The 19,909-nt window shown below is 56.4% G+C and overlaps 1 protein-coding gene across 1 annotated transcript in view; it reads left to right on the plus strand.

The window, feature by feature from the left end:
- Cdh4 (cadherin 4) overlaps window positions 1-19,909 on the plus strand; it is a 359,542-nt gene that overhangs the window by 317,382 nt on the left and 22,251 nt on the right. Inside the window, exons 5-6 of the mRNA XM_090352594.1 lie at window positions 1,489-1,633; window positions 13,166-13,338. Coding sequence (XP_090208720.1) covers window positions 1,489-1,633; window positions 13,166-13,338 — 318 coding nt within the window. The remainder of the gene's footprint in view (window positions 1-1,488; window positions 1,634-13,165; window positions 13,339-19,909) is intronic.

The following is a 19,909-nucleotide window of genomic DNA, read 5'->3' on the forward strand; positions in this document are numbered from 1 at the left end:
ACTGTCTTCCAGGCGAAGCCAGACTGCAGTGCCGAGCCGCACAGCGTGGCTTTAGGTAAAAGATAACAACTTCAATTCCAGCACAGAATTACTTTGTTCCAAGGCTCCTGGACCTCTGACTTGGCAACTCATTGCACGGCTTCCGCTGATAAGCTCGAAGGATGACTGACGCGTCTGTAAGATGAGGCCGTCTCCCGACGGGGCTGGCTGCACTGCCACCAGGGCCTGCAGGCCCCCTACAGGGCCTGCTGCCACCAGGGCCTGTACAGATCATTCTTGACTTCTATTGTATAGTGATGGTGCCAGGGTTTGAACTCAGGCCTTTTACTCAGGCAAATGCCACACCCCCGAGTGCTTTTTGTTTTGTTGTTTATCAGATCTGGTCTTCCATTCGTGCCTGGCTGGCCGGCTCCCTGTGCCTCCCCAGGTCGGGTGATGAACACACTGGTTCCAGTTCTTTACTCTGAGACAAACTTCCTGCCCTGTCTGGCCTTGAACTGCAATCTTCTTGATCTCAGCCTCAGTAGCTAGGATTGTAGGCACCAGCCAGTGAGCCAGGCCTGGTGATTCAGGTTTTAAACGTGATCTTCAAACCTGGTGGCCCCTGGGCTCCCGGGTGATGTGCCTGCCTGGGACTCAGTCCTGACTTGTCTCCTTAGCACAGTGTGCCCACCGCCGTCCGGTGAAGCCAGACGGCAGGCACCCCCTCCTGCAATGCAGCGGAGCTCCAGGCAGGCTGTCAGAGCTCAGCCAAAGCCTGGGGACCCATGGCTCACTGAGCCCGCATTGAGCCCGCATTGCACCCGCTGACCCCGGGGTCTCAGGGAGGCCTCCAGGCCTGGCCTGGCCTGCATACCTTGGCTTGGTACAACCTTGCCTCAAACCTGGTTATCTGATCTGTCCAACTCTGAAGAAGGAAGACCTTCTTCAGCAGAGAAACAGCCAGGGAGGTCGAGGTGGGACAGACACAGCTTGGTTTGGGAGATCTAAGGCAAGCCCCACTCCCGGTGTCAGTTCCACCTAAATCCCAGGGCCCCAGTGCACCCGGGCCAGCCTCTCCTCCTGTCCAGAGGCCCCAGTGCACCCAGGCCAGCCTCTCCTCCTGTCCAGAGGGCAGCCACTCTGTGTCCTTGTCCTCACCTCATGGGTCTTGAATGAATGAATGAATGAATGAAGTAAGAATAAATCCACAGCTCAAGTCCTTCCCTTGAAGACAGTTTGTGGTGGAGGCCACAGCCCCCACCTTGACCACTCCCTCAGAGTGAGGGCGACTCCACTGCCAGCCCTCCCACAGGACTCCCTGCCCCTGCTGTGCAGGCCTAGAAGGCAGCAGGAGCAGGGGGGCTGGGCCTGTCTGTGGTGGACACTGGCCAGCCGTCTGCCATGCTGGCTCTGGGCCCGCAGCCCCACCCCAGCTCTCCCCGTCGGAGAGGGACTCTCACCCACCCGAGGCCACCCTGGCTCTGACCGGTGTGCGTTTCTCCCCAGCTCCGAGCCCATGCTGTGGACATGAACGGCAATAAGGTGGAGAACCCCATCGACCTGTACATCTACGTGATCGACATGAACGACAACCGCCCCGACTTCCTCCACCAGGTCCTCAACGGCTCCGTGGACGAGGGCTCCAAGCCAGGTGAGCCGACGGGTGCTGGGGACCCGGTGGGCAGCGGACGCTCCACGGCCCGCAGACTCGCCCGTGGACAGCACTCAGCTAGGCAGCTCTGTAGCCCTGGCCTCAGGCCCTCCACAGCACAGGGGCTGCAGGCGGGCGGCAGAGTCGCCTGGCCAACCACAAGGCTAGGGGCAGAAGTACGGTATGAAGCAGGGCGAGCTCACTGTGGAGGGGTGACGTGTCACGGCCGTGGAGGTGACGTGTCACGGCTATGGGGGTGATGTGTCATGGCCGTGGAGGTGGCCTGTCACCGCCGTGGGGGTGACGTGTCACAGCCGTGGGGGTGACGTGTCACCGCTGTGGAGGTGGCCTGTCACCACTGTGGGGTGACGTGTCATGGCTGTGGAGGTGGTGTGGAGACCGGGCACTGAAGTAGGAAGAGGAGCAGCCCCCATGCAGGAGCTGAGGCAGGCATGTGTGCTGGGAGGGAACGTGGGAGAGGAAAGAGCACATGCCAGGGTCCTGGGGAGATGAGGCCAGAGACCAAGACCCACCATCCAAGATCTCCTGGCCTGGAATTTGGTTCCAAGCCCAGCAGTAAACGAGCCTCAAGAAGTTAGTCCCGGTCAGAGCTAACCAAGAGCTCCTCCCCACGGGCTTCCTTTCCTGTGGCACAGATGGCTAGCATGGCCTGGCCAGGCATGAGCCATGGCATGGCAGTGGGGGTCGGGGCACCCCTAACTGCAAGGATGGGTGTCCTGAGGCCCCAGGAGGGCACACTGAGTAGATGAGCCAGGACACGGGCGCCTGAGAGGGACCCGAGAGGCCAGTGTGCAGCGGCGGCGTGAGGATGCCTGCAGAATCCTGACCAGGGCCAGCCTGGGGACCACCAGGTCTGGAGGGTGACAGCCTGGGAGGGTATCAGGAAAGCACAGTGCCCTCTGCGCTGCCCCAGGGGAAGGACGGAAGCTCTCCTAGGCACTGATCTGGGCTGGTTGGGTGGGGCACGGGGGCTCTGCAGCCAGGTGGCTCACAGCTGTCCCATTAAGAAGCATTCCGGTTAAATGGGTCTGCCCCCTCTGGCTGAGACCCGGCAGGATGGGGGTCTGGGGTGAGCTGGAAGCCGTTGTGAGCCAGGCCCGTCTGTGTTCTGAGTCGCTTCCTGCTCCACACAGCCCAGGACGGGCTGTGGCTGCCGGAGCCGGAAGGCAAACATTCGACTTCCAGGCCTGTGGAGTTGTCTCAGCTGCGTCTCCAGGGTTTCCGCCTCAACAAGGCAAGCTGCATTTCCCACTGATTGTCTTTCAGGAGGGAGATACCCAGGCAAGCCAGTGTCACCACAGGGGGCTATGGGACATTCCTTCTGCCAAACCTTGGGCTGCTCTTCCTCCACGTCCCTAGAGGGGCAAGGCCCGGCAATAGGTGGGCAGATTCGCTGCAGCAGCCCTTGGGAAGAGATGGAGACAGCCAAGGGCACCTGTGGAGGGGCTTCAGGGAGGGTAGCACACCTTCTCAGTGCAAAGCCCATGCGTCTCTCCTCCCGCCCACAGCCTATTTTCAGGCACCGATCCTGAGCCTTTCCACACAGCTCCGACTTCCCATGTCTTATTTTAAAATGAATCAACAGCAAAAGCCTTCCCAAACGTGCAGCTAGCTTTATCCATTAAGGCAGCAAAAACAGCGGATTGTTGCTCTCCTTTCAGAAATCCCATAACGCTTAAACCTGGACATCGCAGGGCACTAGATCCTTAAGTGCTAGCCCCACCCCCTTCTAGTGATGACCCCACCCCTTTTAGTGCTGGCCCCACCCTTTCTAGTGATGGCTCCACCCCTTTTAGTGCTGGCCCCACCCCTTCTAGTGATGGCTCCACCCATTACAGCACTGGTCCCACACCGCACAGTGCTGGCCCCACCCACCCCTTCCAGTGAGGGTTCCACCTCTTACAGCACTGGTCCCACCCCCTTACCATGTTGGCTCCGCCCCTTACAGCGCTGGCCTCACTGGTCCCACCCCTTAAAGCCCTGGTCCTGCCCGTTACAGTGATGACTGCTCCCTGACAGCACTGCCCCCCTCACTGGCCCCTCCTGGCTGCTCCATCCCTTGACTTTTCCCCTACTCTGAGCCTTCCAAGGGCTGTGTATGAGTTAATTGTCTGGCTTTCAGAGCCCCAGGACCCCAGAGTCTGTCTCTAGTCCTGGAAGTCTGTGATGGAGCTGTCCATTGCTGCTGTGAACTCGGCTCCGCCCAGTGGAGGGCGAGGATGTGAAGTCCAGACAAAGCCAGGCTGCATGTGCTCTCTGCAGCGCAGTCCCTGGGCCCTGGAAGTTGCCCTTCTTCTCTTCCAGCAGCAAATTACAGTAATGGAAGGGTTTGCACATGCCTTTGTGTAAAAAAGAAAAACTGCCACCAGAAATTAGTTATTATTCTCCGGAAGGACGGGCTAATGGAAGGTTTGGGGTGAGCATGCTAGTGGAGGAAGGTTAAATATTGACTCAGCGGGCGGGGCTTCGGGAGGCAGGGCTTGTCTGGGGTCAGTGAGGGGCAGTGCCGTGCCCTGGCCACCCCTACTTTCTTCCCCAGCCACACACTTTCCTCTCTGCCACTGCTGGGACCAGAAGGGGTGGGGACACAGACGCCACTGCCACCCATAGCCTCCTACTCCCAACAGTCTTGCGTGGCTGTCACACACCTGGGGCACTGGAAGGGCTCAATGGTCTCTGTCCCTGAGCAACTACTGCCCGCAGCAAGGAGCAGCAGTGTCCCCCGTCCCCAGCCGCCCTTCCCTGCCTATCTGATGGACCTGGCGCCATGGACCAGGCAGCAGGCATGGGTCCTGCTGGACCAGCTGACAACCTATAGATGGAAGCTTTCTAGCGACAGTGACGTGCTCTGCCTCTCCAGGTCCCCAGAAAGCAGCATAACCATGAGCACTTCCAGGAGGAAGGATCTAGCTGACCTAGTGGCAAGCCCAGGAAGCTCTGTGCCCAGAGGCCCCCAAGACCCTCACGTGATGCCCTCCACGGGGTCCGGACAGCACTGCTTGAGGTTGATTCACACTGGCCTTCCACACCAGACTTTGTAAAAGTTTAGAGGACAGGGAAAACCACAGTCATGTAGAACTGTAAGAAGTAACGCCAAACCCATCAGCCCTTCCCCAGCGTCCCCCAGGCCACACCCTGCAGCGCTGTCACAGGAGGTGGCCGCCCTGCCACCCGCCAGCCTCTCCTCTGCTGCTGGGTGTGTGTGCCTGTGTATTCCTGCATCTGTGTGTGTCTATGTCTACATGTTTGTGTCCTGTGTTTCTACGCAGCCCTGTGACTCTCAGCATCAGCTAAGGTGACAGGCGTGAGCCACCGCGGCCGGCTTATGCACAAGGTTTTGAGGGAACATGGGTCTTCCTTTCACTGAGATAAAGGCCTTAAGTGCATCTCCACGTCTCTGTCATCTGTGCAGCGTCCATCACCCGTCCACGTCTTTGGTAATCTCCTGACTGCAATGTTCCTGGCTATGGCTAGAATTCTTTTCGCCTGCTAGGTTCCCATTCTTGTTAGAGGAGTAGCTTACAGCTATAACCTTATACCCCATAACTCCTCTTCTCACCTTCCTCACGGGTCCTTGTGATCTTGATGAAGTTCCATTTGTCCATGGTTTCTTTCATGCAGGAACTTTGGTATCACTCCCCAGAACTCTTCCTTGACTCTACTCTCCTGTGCTGTTCTCTAAGAGGCTTGTGGTTTTACATTGTACACTGGCTCCGTGATTCGCTGAGTGTTGTTTTTTGCACAATGTGTGATATAATCTCAGAGTTTGGGTTTTTGTTTTGCCAGTCCTGGGGCTTGAACTCAGGACCTGACCACTGTCCTTAGGCTTTCTCAAGGCTAGAGCTCTACCACTGGAGCCACTCCCAGCTTTTTCTATGTATGTGGTACTGAGGAATCAAACCCAGGTCTTCATGTATGCTAGGCAAGCACTCCACCACTATGCCAAACTCCCGGCCCCAATGTTTTATTATTATAAAGGTAATGAACAGAGGAGTTAGTTATATGTAGGTCGAGTAGTAATAAGTACATTTTTTTGGACAATGTCACCCCAGCCCTTGCTCTCTCAGTGTTTCCCTCCCTTCCCATAGCTTTGGTTTTGCTTACTATTTCTGTGGGTGGCTCTGACAACCCACCCGCAAAGGCTCTGCTTCTTCCCCTGAACTGCCCTGCGCCTCTGTTGGCATTCACTGGCTTACAGGTGTGTTAATCCTCCTGTATCTGTCCTGTATCTCTGTCCCTTTGCATCTGTCCTGATGATTAGAAATTGTTGTTGGATCAGTATTCACACACACACACACACACACACACACACACACACACGAGGCACACACGTGTATCTGTCCCCATGTGCTTCCTAGAGCAGGGTGGCACAGGACACAGCACCTGTACCCGTCCTGCCAGGTGTCCCACCCCAAGTGCTCTGCCTCTGGACCCAAGTATTCCACGTGGAGCCCCACGTGGCCACTGCGTGACAGTGGCATGGCCTCGGATAGCTACTTCCCTGGCTGCTTCCTGCATAGAGAAAACTGAAAATGCTCACACCTGTAATCCTAGCTACTCAGGAGGCTGAGATCTGGGGAGTCAAAGCCAGCCTGGGCACTGGAGTCCATGAGACTCTTATCTCTAATTAACCACTAGAAACCCAGACATGGGGCTGTGGCTCCAGGGGTAGGGTGGTAGCCTTGAGCTGAAGAGCCCAGGGACAGCTCCCAGGCCCAGAGTTCAGACTCCATGCCCACAAAAAAATAAATAAAGGAAGAAAGAAAGAAAGGAAAAGAAAAATGAAAAGACAGTAGCCCTGCCCCATGGCCCTGGGTTCGGGGGCTTTCACACAGAGTCAACCTTAGAGGTATTGGCTTGTTAATGCTGCTATGAATTCTTACTCAAGGTAACAGCTCACTTCCTGAAGTTCACCAAATTACTTTTGTAAGATCAAACTTCTTTTCATCAATGAATGCTGTATTTACACGCCGTCGGTTGGGAGCCAGAGACCTAGCATGGCAGCTGAGTCCCAGTGGCAGCATTGTTTTTGGCCTAGAAGAGACAACAAGCGAGCTGGGCCCCACTGTCTGAGGGCCCCTGGAGAAGCTGGGCACTGGCCATTCGTGAGGGGGTGGGGAGGGGCTGGAGGGGAGGAAGGCCCGCCTCAGCCTGGGCAACGGGAGCCGTGGAGACCCCCACCCCCACACCGGCTCCAGCTCCTCCAGGCCGCATGGCTGCAGCCAAGTCCTTCAGTCACTCAGCTCCACCTCCTTCCTGTGGCGACAAGGCCACATTTCCGTTCTTTTTCTTTTTCTCCTGTCTCGTTTTGTCAGTCGTGGACCAGGGCCTGGGCTGTCCCTGAGCTCTTCAGCTCAAGGCTAGCACTCTACCACTCTGAGCTACAGGGCCACTTCTCATTTTCTGGTGATAACTGGAGATAAGAGTCTCACAACCTTTAGTGCCCAGGCTGGTTTTGAACCGGGATCCTCAGATGTCAGCCTCCTGAGTAGCTAGGATGACAGGCGCGAGCCCCCAGTGCCTGGCGGATGTTTCTGTTCCTGTCACTCAAAGGCTCAGACTGAGGCTCGCCCAGGGACGCGTCCCAAGACGTGGACCCTCTGCCTACAAGAGTGGCTGCGCCCTCACCCATCCCTTCCTGGCATCCCCAGCCAGAATTGCTGGGCAGCCTGGCCAGGGCACACAAGCCACCCAGCGTGCTTTCACTGAGTGTTTTAACAGAGGCCCCAGCTGGAGCTCTCCGCTTTCCCTGACCCTTGAGCTGTGCGGAGCCCACAGGAGATATTGTGAAATCAATGTCTTTAAAAATATTAAATACCAGAGAAATCTACATGCTGCAAATGAAGTCAAAGAAACCTCATCTACACAAAGCAGAGTTTTTGCTTAACTAGATTATTGTATTACAGGGCCCGTGTATTTATTTATTTTATTTTCTGTGCCGGTAGAAGTCCCCTGAGATTAATGCCACGAACTAATGCACAGATGGCACCAGATACTTGAAAGTCATCTGAATATTAAGAATTTAAATCTTTAGCCTCAGTGATTTGAGCAGAAAGCCAATTATGGGGCTGAATTAGTTTTCAAATTAAACTGCAATTTAAGGCTTGTGAAATTAATCCTTTAAGGCGTGTGGCAGGGTTGAACATGAATCCCGAGGAGGCACCGAGCTGGGAGCTCCGCCCTCTCCCCCCCTTGCCAGCACAATTAATAAGCCACGTCCTGCCTCCCTCAGGCAGGGCCACGGAGTTACAGCAGGGCCTCAGACAGTGACCCTCTCCTTCACCGCCTTCTAAGTAGCTTGGATTACAGGTGTGGCCTCCTTGTCCGTCTTTTAGGAAGGAAACTGAAATTGCTGAGTCCTTGTTCCACTCCAGAGCTGGGGAAGCCCCTTTTTATGACAAGCTATTACCATGGCAACCCATGGACCGAGTTCTTCCTTTTGGCTTTGAGTGCTCCAGCCTCAGGCCCCATCTCCTGACCCAAGAGCTCCCTCACCTCCTCCCTCTCCCCTGTCTCTCTTTGTTTCTCTCTCTTTCTGGTGTAACCCTCACTTGAGGAAATCTAAAACTCACAAAGGAACATAATCAAACCATCACATAGCAACCTACCCATCTGCGGTCACTGCTGACTGTGTTGTCATTTATCTTTCTGGTCTTTCTCTCTGCATTATAGCGTGTTTGTTTTCAAGACAAGTTCTACACAGATTAGAAGTCTGATTGTTTCTTAGTTCATCATAAACCATAGAAATTTCCCATGCCTTCCCCAGCGTGACAGGGCTTTACACAGTTCCTTCAGAGGGTCCAGATAAGCCCAGACCCTCGGCTAATCTCTAATGAAGTTTACTTGATGATACCCATTCTTCCTCGGCCCCGCTTCAGTGAGTTTCCGTGTTCAGGGTGTGTTGTTCTGCTCTGTTTTGTTTTTCATTCAACTTGCTATGTTGAAATAATGACGGACGGATTCTCACGCAGAATCGGATACAGCTCCTGGGCCTTCCTCCAGCTTCCTCCAGTGGCAGTGAGGCGACAGACAGCCATCCTGGACCAGATAGCAGCATCTGTTCACTGGACACTTGCTGTAGCAAGGGGTCAGCCTCGCTCTGTGCCTGGCACAGACTCAGGCGGGCAGAGAAGGGGACCTTCAGAAGGCTGAGGGAGGCTGTGGAGACACAGGAGGAAGCTTGCTGGGAAGGAAGTCACCCAGAGACACACACCACACACACTCACACATACACGCCTGACTGGTTAAGAGGCTTCACTTTCTCTGGCTGTTTCTGAAGAGGGAGGAAAGGAGGGAGGGAGGGAGGGAGGGAGGAAGGGAGGGAGGGAGGGAGGGAGGGAGGGAGAGCAGGCAGGACAATCATGAAACTTCACTCACATGTGAGACCCACTTTAGACGTGATTCTGTAAGAGTTTAGTTTCTATTCTTGATTGTTTGCTTGTTTGTTTTTGGAAGGCCTTTAAAACCCTGAGGGCACGGTTGATTTTGTTGATACCTCACCAAGTGGGGTGCCCTGCTGCTGAAGCAGTGGGGCTGGGAGGGAAGGGTGGCCTTCCTGCACGCCCGCTGTCCTCCTCCCGAGAAGCCTGCTGAGAACTGTCTTGGCCCTGGGGCTCCCGGTGAGGGATCCCCATCTCTCTGCTTGTCTAAACCGGGCTTAACTCCATCCTCTTTATTTCTTCTTGTCCTTTCATTGTTTCCCACCTTGGGATTGTCTACCAAAGGCAGCATGAAATCTCATTATTGCTTCAGTCAAGGTTTAGTTCTCTAAAATAAATAAATAAATAAGCTCTCGTTGCTTTTAAACATTTGGTCTCTAGCTTTTAGTCATTAATGACAATGTCACAGCTTGTGATTTACTTTTTTTACTTATCCTGCTGATAGTGCTTCTTAAATCTGCAGCTAGATTTCCTGTATTCATTTTGAAATTGCTTGACCATTTTCTCCACAAAAATAGTTCCTGTCCCTGACTTTCCCTGGGCTCCAACATCTGATGGACCAGTAACAATCTCATTATTTTCTCATGCACTTTTTGGAGCTGCTTTGACCTGCATATTTTTTTTAGTCTGTCTTCCATGGCATTAACTCTCTCTTTAGTTGCATTTAACCTACTGTTAAATCCATTTGAAGTCTTATTTTCAGTTGTCAACTGCAGTTTTCTCATTCTGTTGTTTTTTTTTTTTTTTTTTTTTTTTTTTTTGGCAGTCCTGGGGACTGAACTCAGGGCCTGGGCCCTGTCCTTGGGCTTTCCTCAAGGCTAGAGCTCTACCACTTGAGCCATAGCACCACTTCTGGCTTTTCTATGTATATGGTATTAAGGAATTGAACCCAGGTCTTTGTGCATGCTAGGCAAGCACTCTACCACTAGGCCAAACTCCCAGCTCATTCTATTTTTTTTTTAATTATTCCTAGTTCTCTGGCAATGTTTTCTATCTTTTCTTTTAAATTCCCTGGACCTGGTAAGCTGCTTTTGATTTTTAAGTTTATGTCCCATAGTTCTACTCACTCTTAAATCTCTGGAACCGTTTCATATCTGGTTTTTCCTCCCTGTCCCCCATCACATTTTGTCTTGCATGCTCAGCTCATTGTGTGTGGAAAGCCATCGAGATCATGTGAGGCCAGGGGCTGTGCTGTTGTCTTTTCTCCATGGATCGGAGATGCTAATCTTTTGGGGTCACGTCCACTCCAGTAACCTGCACTACAGAGCAGTCTGTTAGAAGGACAGAGCTGTTAGGCACTCCACCATCGGACCCGAAGACGGAAGGGCTACCACACCCCTTCCTCTGCAGAGTCTGAAATCAGGTTTCTTACTGCCGCTCTGTAGTCTGTTGAAAGTCCTGTGCAGTTATTCAGTCTGTCCACAGCCAGTCCTACAATCAGCAAATGCCAGGAGAGAAAAGGGGGCCTGGGAGCCAGATCCTTCCAGAGGGCCTGGGAGCTGAATGTTGTTAGACCACCCTGGAGACTTGGGAGTTCTCTCCAGCCTTTCAGCAAGTGATTCTTTTTTTCTGTTTTCTCTGGAGATGGTTGGCGTGGAAGATCATAGCCCATCTACCTTTGTTCAAAGCAGAACTTCCTGAATCTTTCACAGGCATCGTACCTCTTGGGAAAGTCTGTTGATAACTAAATTGAACCCTTTGCATGAAGGAGCATACATCTGTTGGGAGATGTTTCCTCCTAGAGCTGGAAACAGTCACACTATGTTGTTTTCCCTGGAAGACACCTAACAGAGATGTGCTGAATGAGTGAACAAATGCCTCCACGGATGGCCCTCAGGTACACACACCAAGTCTCCATAAATCCCACGAACCGATCGACTTGCTGCCCCTGCCCACACCCAGCCCAGTACTCCTCAGTCTGCTTCCTGTGCACACCTTTAAACATCACCTTGGCCGCACCACTCTCCTGGTGAACCTACGGCCCCAGTTCACTGTGGTCCTGGACAAAATCAGATCCTCCCCAGAGCCTTCGCCCCTCTGCACAGTCCCCCTTCACCCCTTCCCAGCCTCGGTTTCCCTCTGTCTCCAGAGAAGCCCTTTCTATTCCTCTGTATTCCACCTTCTCAGCTCTGGCTCCTCCCGCCCAGGCATGCGTGCTTTATCCTCTGCTCAGTGCTCGTCCCTGTTGGCAGTGCTGGGCCTTTCTGCTTTGTCTCCCTCCCTAGTGATGAGGTGAATAAACAGTGCATTTTTCTCTGCACTTGCAGCGAATGGTCAACAAGTGTGCAGTGATTATCCTCCTGCAATGGAATACTATTCAACTATAAAAAGTATAAACTTCAGAAAAATGCAGTCGGCCGAAGAGTGCTGGAGCCAGCTGGCCACAAGTTGGGATTCCTGATTTAGGGGGTGAGGCCTTAGAAAAGAAAAAGACAAGAAACAGATGGGGTCGGGAGGTCTACAGCTCAAGTCAGCAACCCAAGACTGTAGCCTAAGGCTGTGAGCTTAAGACTGTAGCCCCGTTTATTTCTAATTCCAGTCTTATATACTTTCTTGAAACCAGGGAACTGCCAGGGGTTACATTCCTACAAAAAACGGTAGATCAGTTAAGCAGGACAAAGCCATAAAGCAATAAATCGATAAGCTCAGGGAGCTCGCAGCACAGAGCATTCCTAGGCACAGGCCATCCATGACAGCTCAGATCTTTGTGTGGTTATCTCACTGAGTCACGCAGATTCATGGGTCCGTCTGACTCCGTACTCCAGCTCCCAACAAAAGAGGCCAAGTATTCTAAAAGCTCAGTGACGTGACGTGTCCAGAAGATCCTCAGGAACAAGAAGTGTGCTAAGGGAGGAAAGAGTGGGGCGTGACCGCAACAGGTTTTCTCTGGGCAAGGAAAGTGGTCTCGAATGGGGCCGTGTGACTTGAGTTCCCTAAAATCCCATGGCGAATACTTTGGGACAGCCGACTGCAGGTGTGGATTCTATCGCAGTAGGAAAGACGGGTCCGCAGATGAGCCAGGGGTAGGGGGGCTGTGGCCTGGCCTGCAGCAAAGGCCCTGGCTCCTCTGCCCGGCACCAGAACAAGGCCCCATGGCCCAAGACTCCTGGGGCTCAGGGCTGGGCCTTGTGCTGCTCAGAACTCTGAGTTGGTTTAACGTAAGGAAAATTCGCTAACTCAAGTCCATTGGGGACAGTTTCCGCCGTGGCTTGAACCAGGGGTTGTGTGGGGTCAGGTCATACCAGAGCTCCCTCAGCGCTCTACCCTCCCAGCTAGCCCTGGCCTCAGTCTCCTTCCTCACACGCCGCCCCAGCCAGATCCAGGAGAAGAGAGAGCGTGTGGGTCCCTTGGTCAGTCGCTCCACCTGGGTGCCCTGTGGCCTGGGGTCTGATGTGCAGGCACCACCCCTCCCCAGGCAGAGAAAGGACCCCAGGATCTCAGATGTGCAGCTCTCAGGGGAAACAGAGGCACCAGGCAGAAGCAAGAGTGTGGCATCTCAGCCAACCCCACCCAGACCCCAAAATGCCGACAGTCACATGGGGTCCCCCAAACCACTCCAGCCTACTCGAGGCAGAAGCCCCTCCCTTCTAGGTCTGTTCCGTTGTCCGGGTTTTCTGTGCAGCTTCTGTGTCCCGAGGCTGGACCCTGCTTCTTCACTGGGGGCCTCTGAGCCCCTGCTCCTCCCCATCAGACCAGGTCCTGGCAGGACCCATGGAGCCTCAGCAAGCATCGACCCGCTGGTGTCGCCAGCCCTGGGACTCCGCTCCAAAGGAGGACAGGATAACATCAGGATTCCATCCTTGCTGCAGGCCCGGCCGGGGGCCCCGAGCTCTGGAACCTGGAGACACTTCCTGCTCCAGACCTGGGTCCGAGTGATAAGCTTAGGAGAAGCTCTTCCCCTGCACTGCGGGCCGGGCATGATCAGGCTGGCTTTGGCAGCCCCCTGTGGGCACACCTCTGGCAGAGCCTTGTTCCACATGGAGCCCCAGGCCACCTGGGGCGTTCAGTGCCCCTCCCCGCGCCCCACTCCAGGCCGCCAGGGCTGAGCCACTCTCTGCTCTCCGTGTCCTAGGCACGTACGTGATGACCGTCACCGCCAACGATGCGGACGACGCCACCACGGCCAACGGGATGGTGCGCTATCGGATCGTGACTCAGACGCCCCAGAGCCCATCCCAGAACATGTTCACCATCAACAGTGAGACCGGGGACATCGTGACCGTGGCCGCAGGCCTGGACCGGGAGGTGAGGCCCAGGGATGAGAAGCCGGGGGGTCCCCAGGGTGGCCCCTGCATGGGCTGGCAGGGGGCCCAGCAGAGCCCTCCCCACGGCAGTGTGGACACACAGAAGTCCCCGTCCACTGCTGCGGTGAGTGCCATGACCTAGGGTTGGAAGGGAGGCTCGGGTCCCCGGGTGTCATTCCTGGGGCTCGGTCACCCCAAAGCTCTCGGGACCCAAACCCTGGGAGCCTCATGACGCTGTGGGCACAGGGAGGGCGGCAGTGCCACAGGCTGGGATCAGGGCTGCACCGGTGGCTTTGACCCCACGTGGTTCTGTGCCCAGATAGAAGGAGGCCAGATAGGAAACAGGAATCACTAGAAAATCCTTGCCGCCCCTGCTCCGAGAAAGGGCACAACGTTTCTCCCACCACCTACCCTCGCGGGTTGTGCACTGACAGGCCCGTGCAGAGGGACAGGTGCGCTGGTAGGAGCTCTCCCTCCAGGGCACACTCCTTTCTGTGCACGTGCCCTCCTGGGCATTATACCCTTCATCTGACACGCCGGAGAGGCAAGCTGGCCTTGAGGCACCAGCATCACAAAGAAGCTGGCGAAGCAGCCAGGACATGGGGGCAGCTTGTGCTGCCCAATCGAAAATCCTCTGGAGCAAGCGATGGAGGCACACACCTAAATCCCACCACTTGGAGGCAGAGACGAGAGGATAACAAGCTGAAGGTCAGCAAAGCAAAGTCAGAAGCCCAACCTCCAACACAAAACGCAGACACAGGAGCTGGGACGCAGCTCCTGTGAAGGTGGCTCGTCTGGCGTGGATGGGGCCTTGGATTTACTCCTCAGTACTGGTGTTTTAACCTGGGTGCAGTGTCATGCCTACAATCCTAGATGCTCTGGATCAAGAGATAAGGAGGAGCTGAGACTGAGACTAGCACCCAGTACCTCCCCCCCCATATCTCAACTAACACTGAGATGACGGCATACACCTGTCCTCCCAGCAATACCAGAGGTTTAAATAAGAGGGATCGCAGTCCAAGCTGGCCCAGACAAAAAGCAAAACCCTATCTCAAAAATAACCAGAGCAGCTGGGCACGGTGGCTCACGCCTGTAATCCATCCTAGCTACTCAGGAGGCTGAGATCTGAGGGTCCGTGGTTCAAAGCCAGCCTCGGCACTGAAGACCATGAGACTCTTATCTCCAGTTAACCACTAGAAACCCAGAAGTGGCCCTGTGGCTCAAGGGGTAAAGCGGAAGCCTTGAGCTGAAGAACTCAGGGACAACACCCAGGCCCAGAGTCCAAGCCCCACGACTGACAAAAAATAAAATAAAATAACCAGAGCAGCAAGAGTCAGAAGCTTGGCTCAGCTGGTAAGAGTCCATGCCTAGCAAGCACGGGCTCTGAGCTCGAGCCCCGGCCCACTGACGCTGTGAGGTGGGTAGGCTGGCACTCTCAGGCTCAGGAGTGCCATGGCCTTGCACCTTTGTCTCATGCCTGGAAGATCCACAGAGGCCCTGTCTACACACGCACGCAGGGTGCTCACACCAGCCACTGACCAGGCCCCTGCCCTTAACGGAAGAAACAGCACATGATGCACCTTGGTAGGAAAGGGCAGACACAGCGCCTGAACCCCGATCTGGGGGCCCTGCTGCCCTGGGAGGGGAGACGGCTCAGGGCCTCCAACCAGGGCCTCGCCCAGAATGTTTGCACACTTATTGGCAGTACCATGTGTTGTGAGCAGAGAGAGAGACAGAGACAGAGACACAGACAGAGTGTGTGTGTGTGTGTGTGTGTGTGTGTGTGTGTGTGTGTGTGTGTGTGCCATTCCAGAAGTTCAGATGGCAGGACTGTCCCAGATAAAGGGCAGGAAAGCAGAGTGGGCTGTGGGCCTTGTCCCTCGGGGACACCCTGGTGAGGGAGCCACAGGAATGTCTGTGGGGCCTTTGGGGTTCTGTACCTAAGGAGATGCACGCTGGGGATGCCGGGGACGCTGGGGACTGGCCAGTGGACAGCACCTGACAGCTTTGCTTCAACTAAATGAAGTCCACAACGTGAGGCTGACTGGAGCCTCAATAGAAGAGGACAGGGGCTGTCCTGGGATGTGGGACATGGAGAGGACAGAGGCTGTCCTGGGAGGTGGGGCATGGAGAGGACAGGGGCTGTCCTGGGAGGTGGGGCGTGGAGAGGACAGAGGCTGTCCTGGGATGTGGGGCGTGGAGAGGACAGGGGCTGTCCTGGGATGTGGGACATGGAGAGGACAGGGTCTGTCCTGGGAGGTGGGGCGTGGAGAGGACAGGGGCTGTCCTGGGATGTGGGACATGGAGAGGACAGAGGCTGTCCTGGGAGGTGGGGCGTGGAGAGGACAGAGGCTGTCCTGGGATGTGGGGCGTGGAGAGGACAGGGGCTGTCCTGGGAGGTGGGGCGTGGAGAGGACAGGGGCTGTCCTGGGAGGTGGGGCGTGGAGAGGACAGGGGCTATCCTGGATTGCTCCTGTTCTGGCAGAGTGGCAGGGAGTGGACATCACACTGTGAGGCCACAGCCATGCTTGGTCTCCCCATGCGGACGCCATCTCTCAGAGAGCAGAGAGCATGGCCTAGAGGCATGCTCTGAGGATGGCTGCAGAACACAGGGACTGGGGAAGGATTTGGGGAGCCAGGCCTCTTCCTTCGTGCTCACAGCACACAGGAGCAAGCGCTGGTCTCAGACATGAGGTGTCGTGCCCAGCATCGCATCAGCCCTAGACAGTCTCTTCCAGTGCAGCCGCTGGGGAGGCCCGAGGTCCCCGGCAGGGTGTCCGCGTGAGTGTCCGCCTGGGTATGCAGGGGGCCCTCAGCACCCCAGCCTGGCGCAGAGACCAGCACAGCGCTGCCACCACAACCCACCAGAAACCATCCTGTGTCCAGGCTGAGGTCCAAGGATAGCTGACCACGGGGCTTCAGGACTTGTACATTGTAGGAAACACTCTTTAATTTTTCCAGCCAAAGAATATGTCTGAACACACACACACACACACACACACACACACACACACACACACACACACACAATCAGTGGATTCGCTCTCTGGGATAAGGGTGCTGAAAGCCCAGAGATGGCAGTGGGGGAGTGGACTCTGGACTCCAGTGGCAGCAGGAGGCCATCCACTCCTGGGCTGCCCAGGCTGGGCCAAGATGCCCTTAGCCTCGGGAAGGATTAGAATGGGCACAGCAGATTCTTGAGGACCCATCTACCCAGCGCCCTGCGCTCTCATCCCCGTGGCTCTGTCACAGAACCCCTCCCCACCTGATGGACTTGTCGTGGGCCACTTGCCCAGGCCCGGGATCCAGGGGGAGCCTGACCAGCCCTGCCTCCGGCCCCAGGCCTCCCTGGCCCCCACCAGCACGGTGGTTCCTGCTGTCCGCTGTGCTATACGGCCGCTGGCTGCACTCGTCACACAGCCTGAGCATTGCTGCGAAATGTGCCAAATAAAAATGCTCGCTTAACAGCCATTAGAGGTGGGCTGACCAGACAGGGATGTATGAAGGCGGGGGACAGCAGGTGTCCTCTCACTGCGAGCTGGGGGGGACGGCAGCCCCGGAGCTCCACGCCCAGGCCCCGGATGACCCTCTACCTCCTCCTCCTCCTCCCCCTCCTCCTCCACCTAATTCCTTCTCCCCTCCTCCTCCTCCTCCTCCTCCTCCTCCTCCTTCTCCTCCCCCTCCTCCCCCTCTTCCTCCCCCCACAGACCCTCTACCTTCTCCTCCTCCCCCTCCTCCTCCTCCTTCTCCCCCTCCTCCTCCTCCTGCAGACCCTCTACCTCCTTCACCTCTTCCCCCTCCTCCCCCTCCTGCTCCCCTCCCCCTCCCCCTCCTCTTACAGACAGGCTCCTGCAATGTGGAACCTCAGACCCTGGGTGGGGTCAGACTTTCCAGCCTGACCCTGATGACTCTCCGGATAGGTCATGTGACCCGATGAGCTTCTGGGGTGCGCTCCATGGTGCCAGGGGAGAGTCATGTCCTTGGGCCCACCAGGTGTGGCCCAGGAGGGGTTCATCACCCCAGACAGTGGTGCGGTGTCTGGATGTCCCCGGCCCTGCCTTCTTCCTGTCCCACTTCTCCTCTCAGCCAGACCCAGGACACCAGGGCTGGGCTGTGCTCCCCAGGGCCGGAGCCCCAGGCCAGCGCCCTTGGGGGCCCGGAGGGGATGCTGGAGGCCCACGAGCCCTCCTGGCTACACCACTCTCCTCTCCTAATGAAGCCCTCCCGCCGGCCCTGAGCCCCAGCAGCCACGTTGTCACCAGCACAGGTCTGCTCCACCTCACCCCTTCTCCTCCACTCCTCTCCCTCTATCCACCCCTGCTCCCCTGCTCTCTACCCTCTGTGCTCCCCCTTTCCTCTCCTCTCCCTTCCTGCACCTCCTCCTCTCTCCTGTCTCCTCCCCCCCCTGCAGCCCCTCTGCACAGGTCTTCCCTCTCTGTCCCCTCCCTGCTCCCCTCCCCCTCCCCCCCTTCTTGCACCTCCTCCTCCCTCCCCTCTCCTCCTCCCCCACCCAGCCACTCTGCACAGGTGCCCTGGCACCTCATTAGAGCACCCTGTAAACAGCACTTCTCCCTGATGAGAGGTCAGGAGACTGGGAGGAGGCAGGCTCTGCTCCAGTGCCCCTGCTCCCCCGGCTCTTCCACTTAGGGCCTGTTAAGGAGGTGTCCGGCACCCTCCAGTCCTGCCTGGAGGTGAGGTGGGGCCTTTGGACAGCCTTGTTCTCAGCCAGCCATGAGAGGCTGGCTTTGCTGTAGAGACAAGGCCAAGCCTCCCAGCTGCTCTCCTGCTTCAAGACAGTGATCTGCTCTTAGCTGCCCTCAAACCCAAGTTCTTCCCAACTGCCTGGGCCAGATGGCCGGGCCGGGGTCTGCGGCGATGCTGGAAATGCTGGAGGATCGAGCCAATACCACCTCGCCTTCTCAAGACTCGCCGATGTCACAGGCTCCAGATGAAAGGACTTCCTGTCGAGTGATGACAACACAGCTCCTCGCTGCCGAGATCAAGGTCCCCGCCACCATTGCCAACTTTACTTAACGCGTCCGCATTACTCAGGCTCAGGCAGAGGTGTTCTTTGCCTGATTCGTGGAAGCTCTGGGAAGGCGCCTCCCTCCTTGCTGGCCCCAGGGTGCAGGGCTGCGAGCGGACGGTCCAGGCCAGTGGGGAGAGGTTTCTCCTGGTGACTGATTTTGAGACGTTTTTATGGGACACCACTCTGGATAGATAGTCAGTGTAGCTTTGTGTGCTCAGAGAACACACACACACACACACACACACACACATTTGCCAGCGACCACTCAGCCTGGACTTTGACCCTGGAGTCTAACTCATTTCAAGAGACAAGCAGGCAGACAGGGGATGGACTGGCAAAGCGCTTTCTGCCAGGACTCCCCTGACACAGTGGCCATGGTCTTCCCATTCATGGAACACCTCCAGAGCCAAGCGTGGGGGCATGGCAGCCGTAGACCTTGTGCATGCTGGCCGGCCTTGCTCTCCCCAGGCCAGAACTTCTGGGGATCCTCAGAGCCTTGTTTCAGGCCTTGCTGAGCCCCAAGTGGGAGCTGGTTTCTTTCCTACACTTACGCCGTTGATTTTTTTTTTTCTTCTTACCACAAAAGCTACACATTCATGGTGGGAAACACAAGTAAGCTTGGGCAGGCGACAAGGCGCCTCCAATCCCATGGCTGGAAGCAAAGGCTGAAGCGGAGGTGTCCTGGCCGCCTTCTGCTGTCCCTGGCCTGTCTGTGTGCCCTCCGCTGTGTCCCCACGGCTCGCTGGGCTGGGAGGCCTCCTCCCCACTCCCGGAGCTGTGGGCCCTGCCATTGTCGCTGACAAGCTACACAGGAGTGAGCGGCTGACTGGCCACTGGCCCCACCAAGCAGGACAAAGCCTCGAGACCAGGAGACCGCCAGCCCAGCAGCCTCAGGGCGGCCCGGCTCTGAGACTCCGGGACCAGCCAGGACCCAGCCCCTGGCAGCCCTCTGCCTTCCGCACAGCAAGTGGCCCCAGGTGGACGTGTGGGGAGAGTCCGCAGGCAGCGTGGACATCTGTGTCCTGTGGACAGGGAGGGCAGCATCCGTGGCCCTCGTGACAGACCAGAGCCCTGAGGAGACACGTCTTCAGACAGGCCAGCCTCTCCCAGGAGGCCCAGCCTGGGCACAGCGCAAGGTCGGGCCATGCCCAGAGCAGGCATGCCCACCAGTCATCCACACAGCCCGAGGGCCCCAAAGCACTCACCAACCAGTGCTCTGCAGGCAAAGCCCTCTGCTGCCACAGACTTCCGAGGCCCCTACTGGCAGAGCCACAGAGCATCCGGCCGGCCTGAGCTGCAGCCTGTTGACCCGGAAGCTGAGGAGCCCTTGTGCCCGCGGACCCCCAGGCCCCAGGCCTCAGAGGCCTCTGTCCCAGCACACTGTGGCCTCAGCCTCTGACGTCAACGCGCTGCTTGGCTGGAAAAGCTGTTGAAAAGGATGACCGGCTCTCTGGGCATCTTTCAGGAGGAGAAGATGGCAGTTGGGGATTTTGACTTTTTTTGTGGTGCTAAGGATAGAGCCCTGAGTCTCAGGTATGGCAAG

Source organism: Megascapheus bottae, chromosome 18 (genome assembly GCF_031878675.1).
Source record: "Megascapheus bottae isolate mThoBot1 chromosome 18, mThoBot2.hap1, whole genome shotgun sequence".
In the NCBI taxonomy this organism is placed as follows: Eukaryota; Metazoa; Chordata; class Mammalia; order Rodentia; family Geomyidae; genus Megascapheus; species Megascapheus bottae.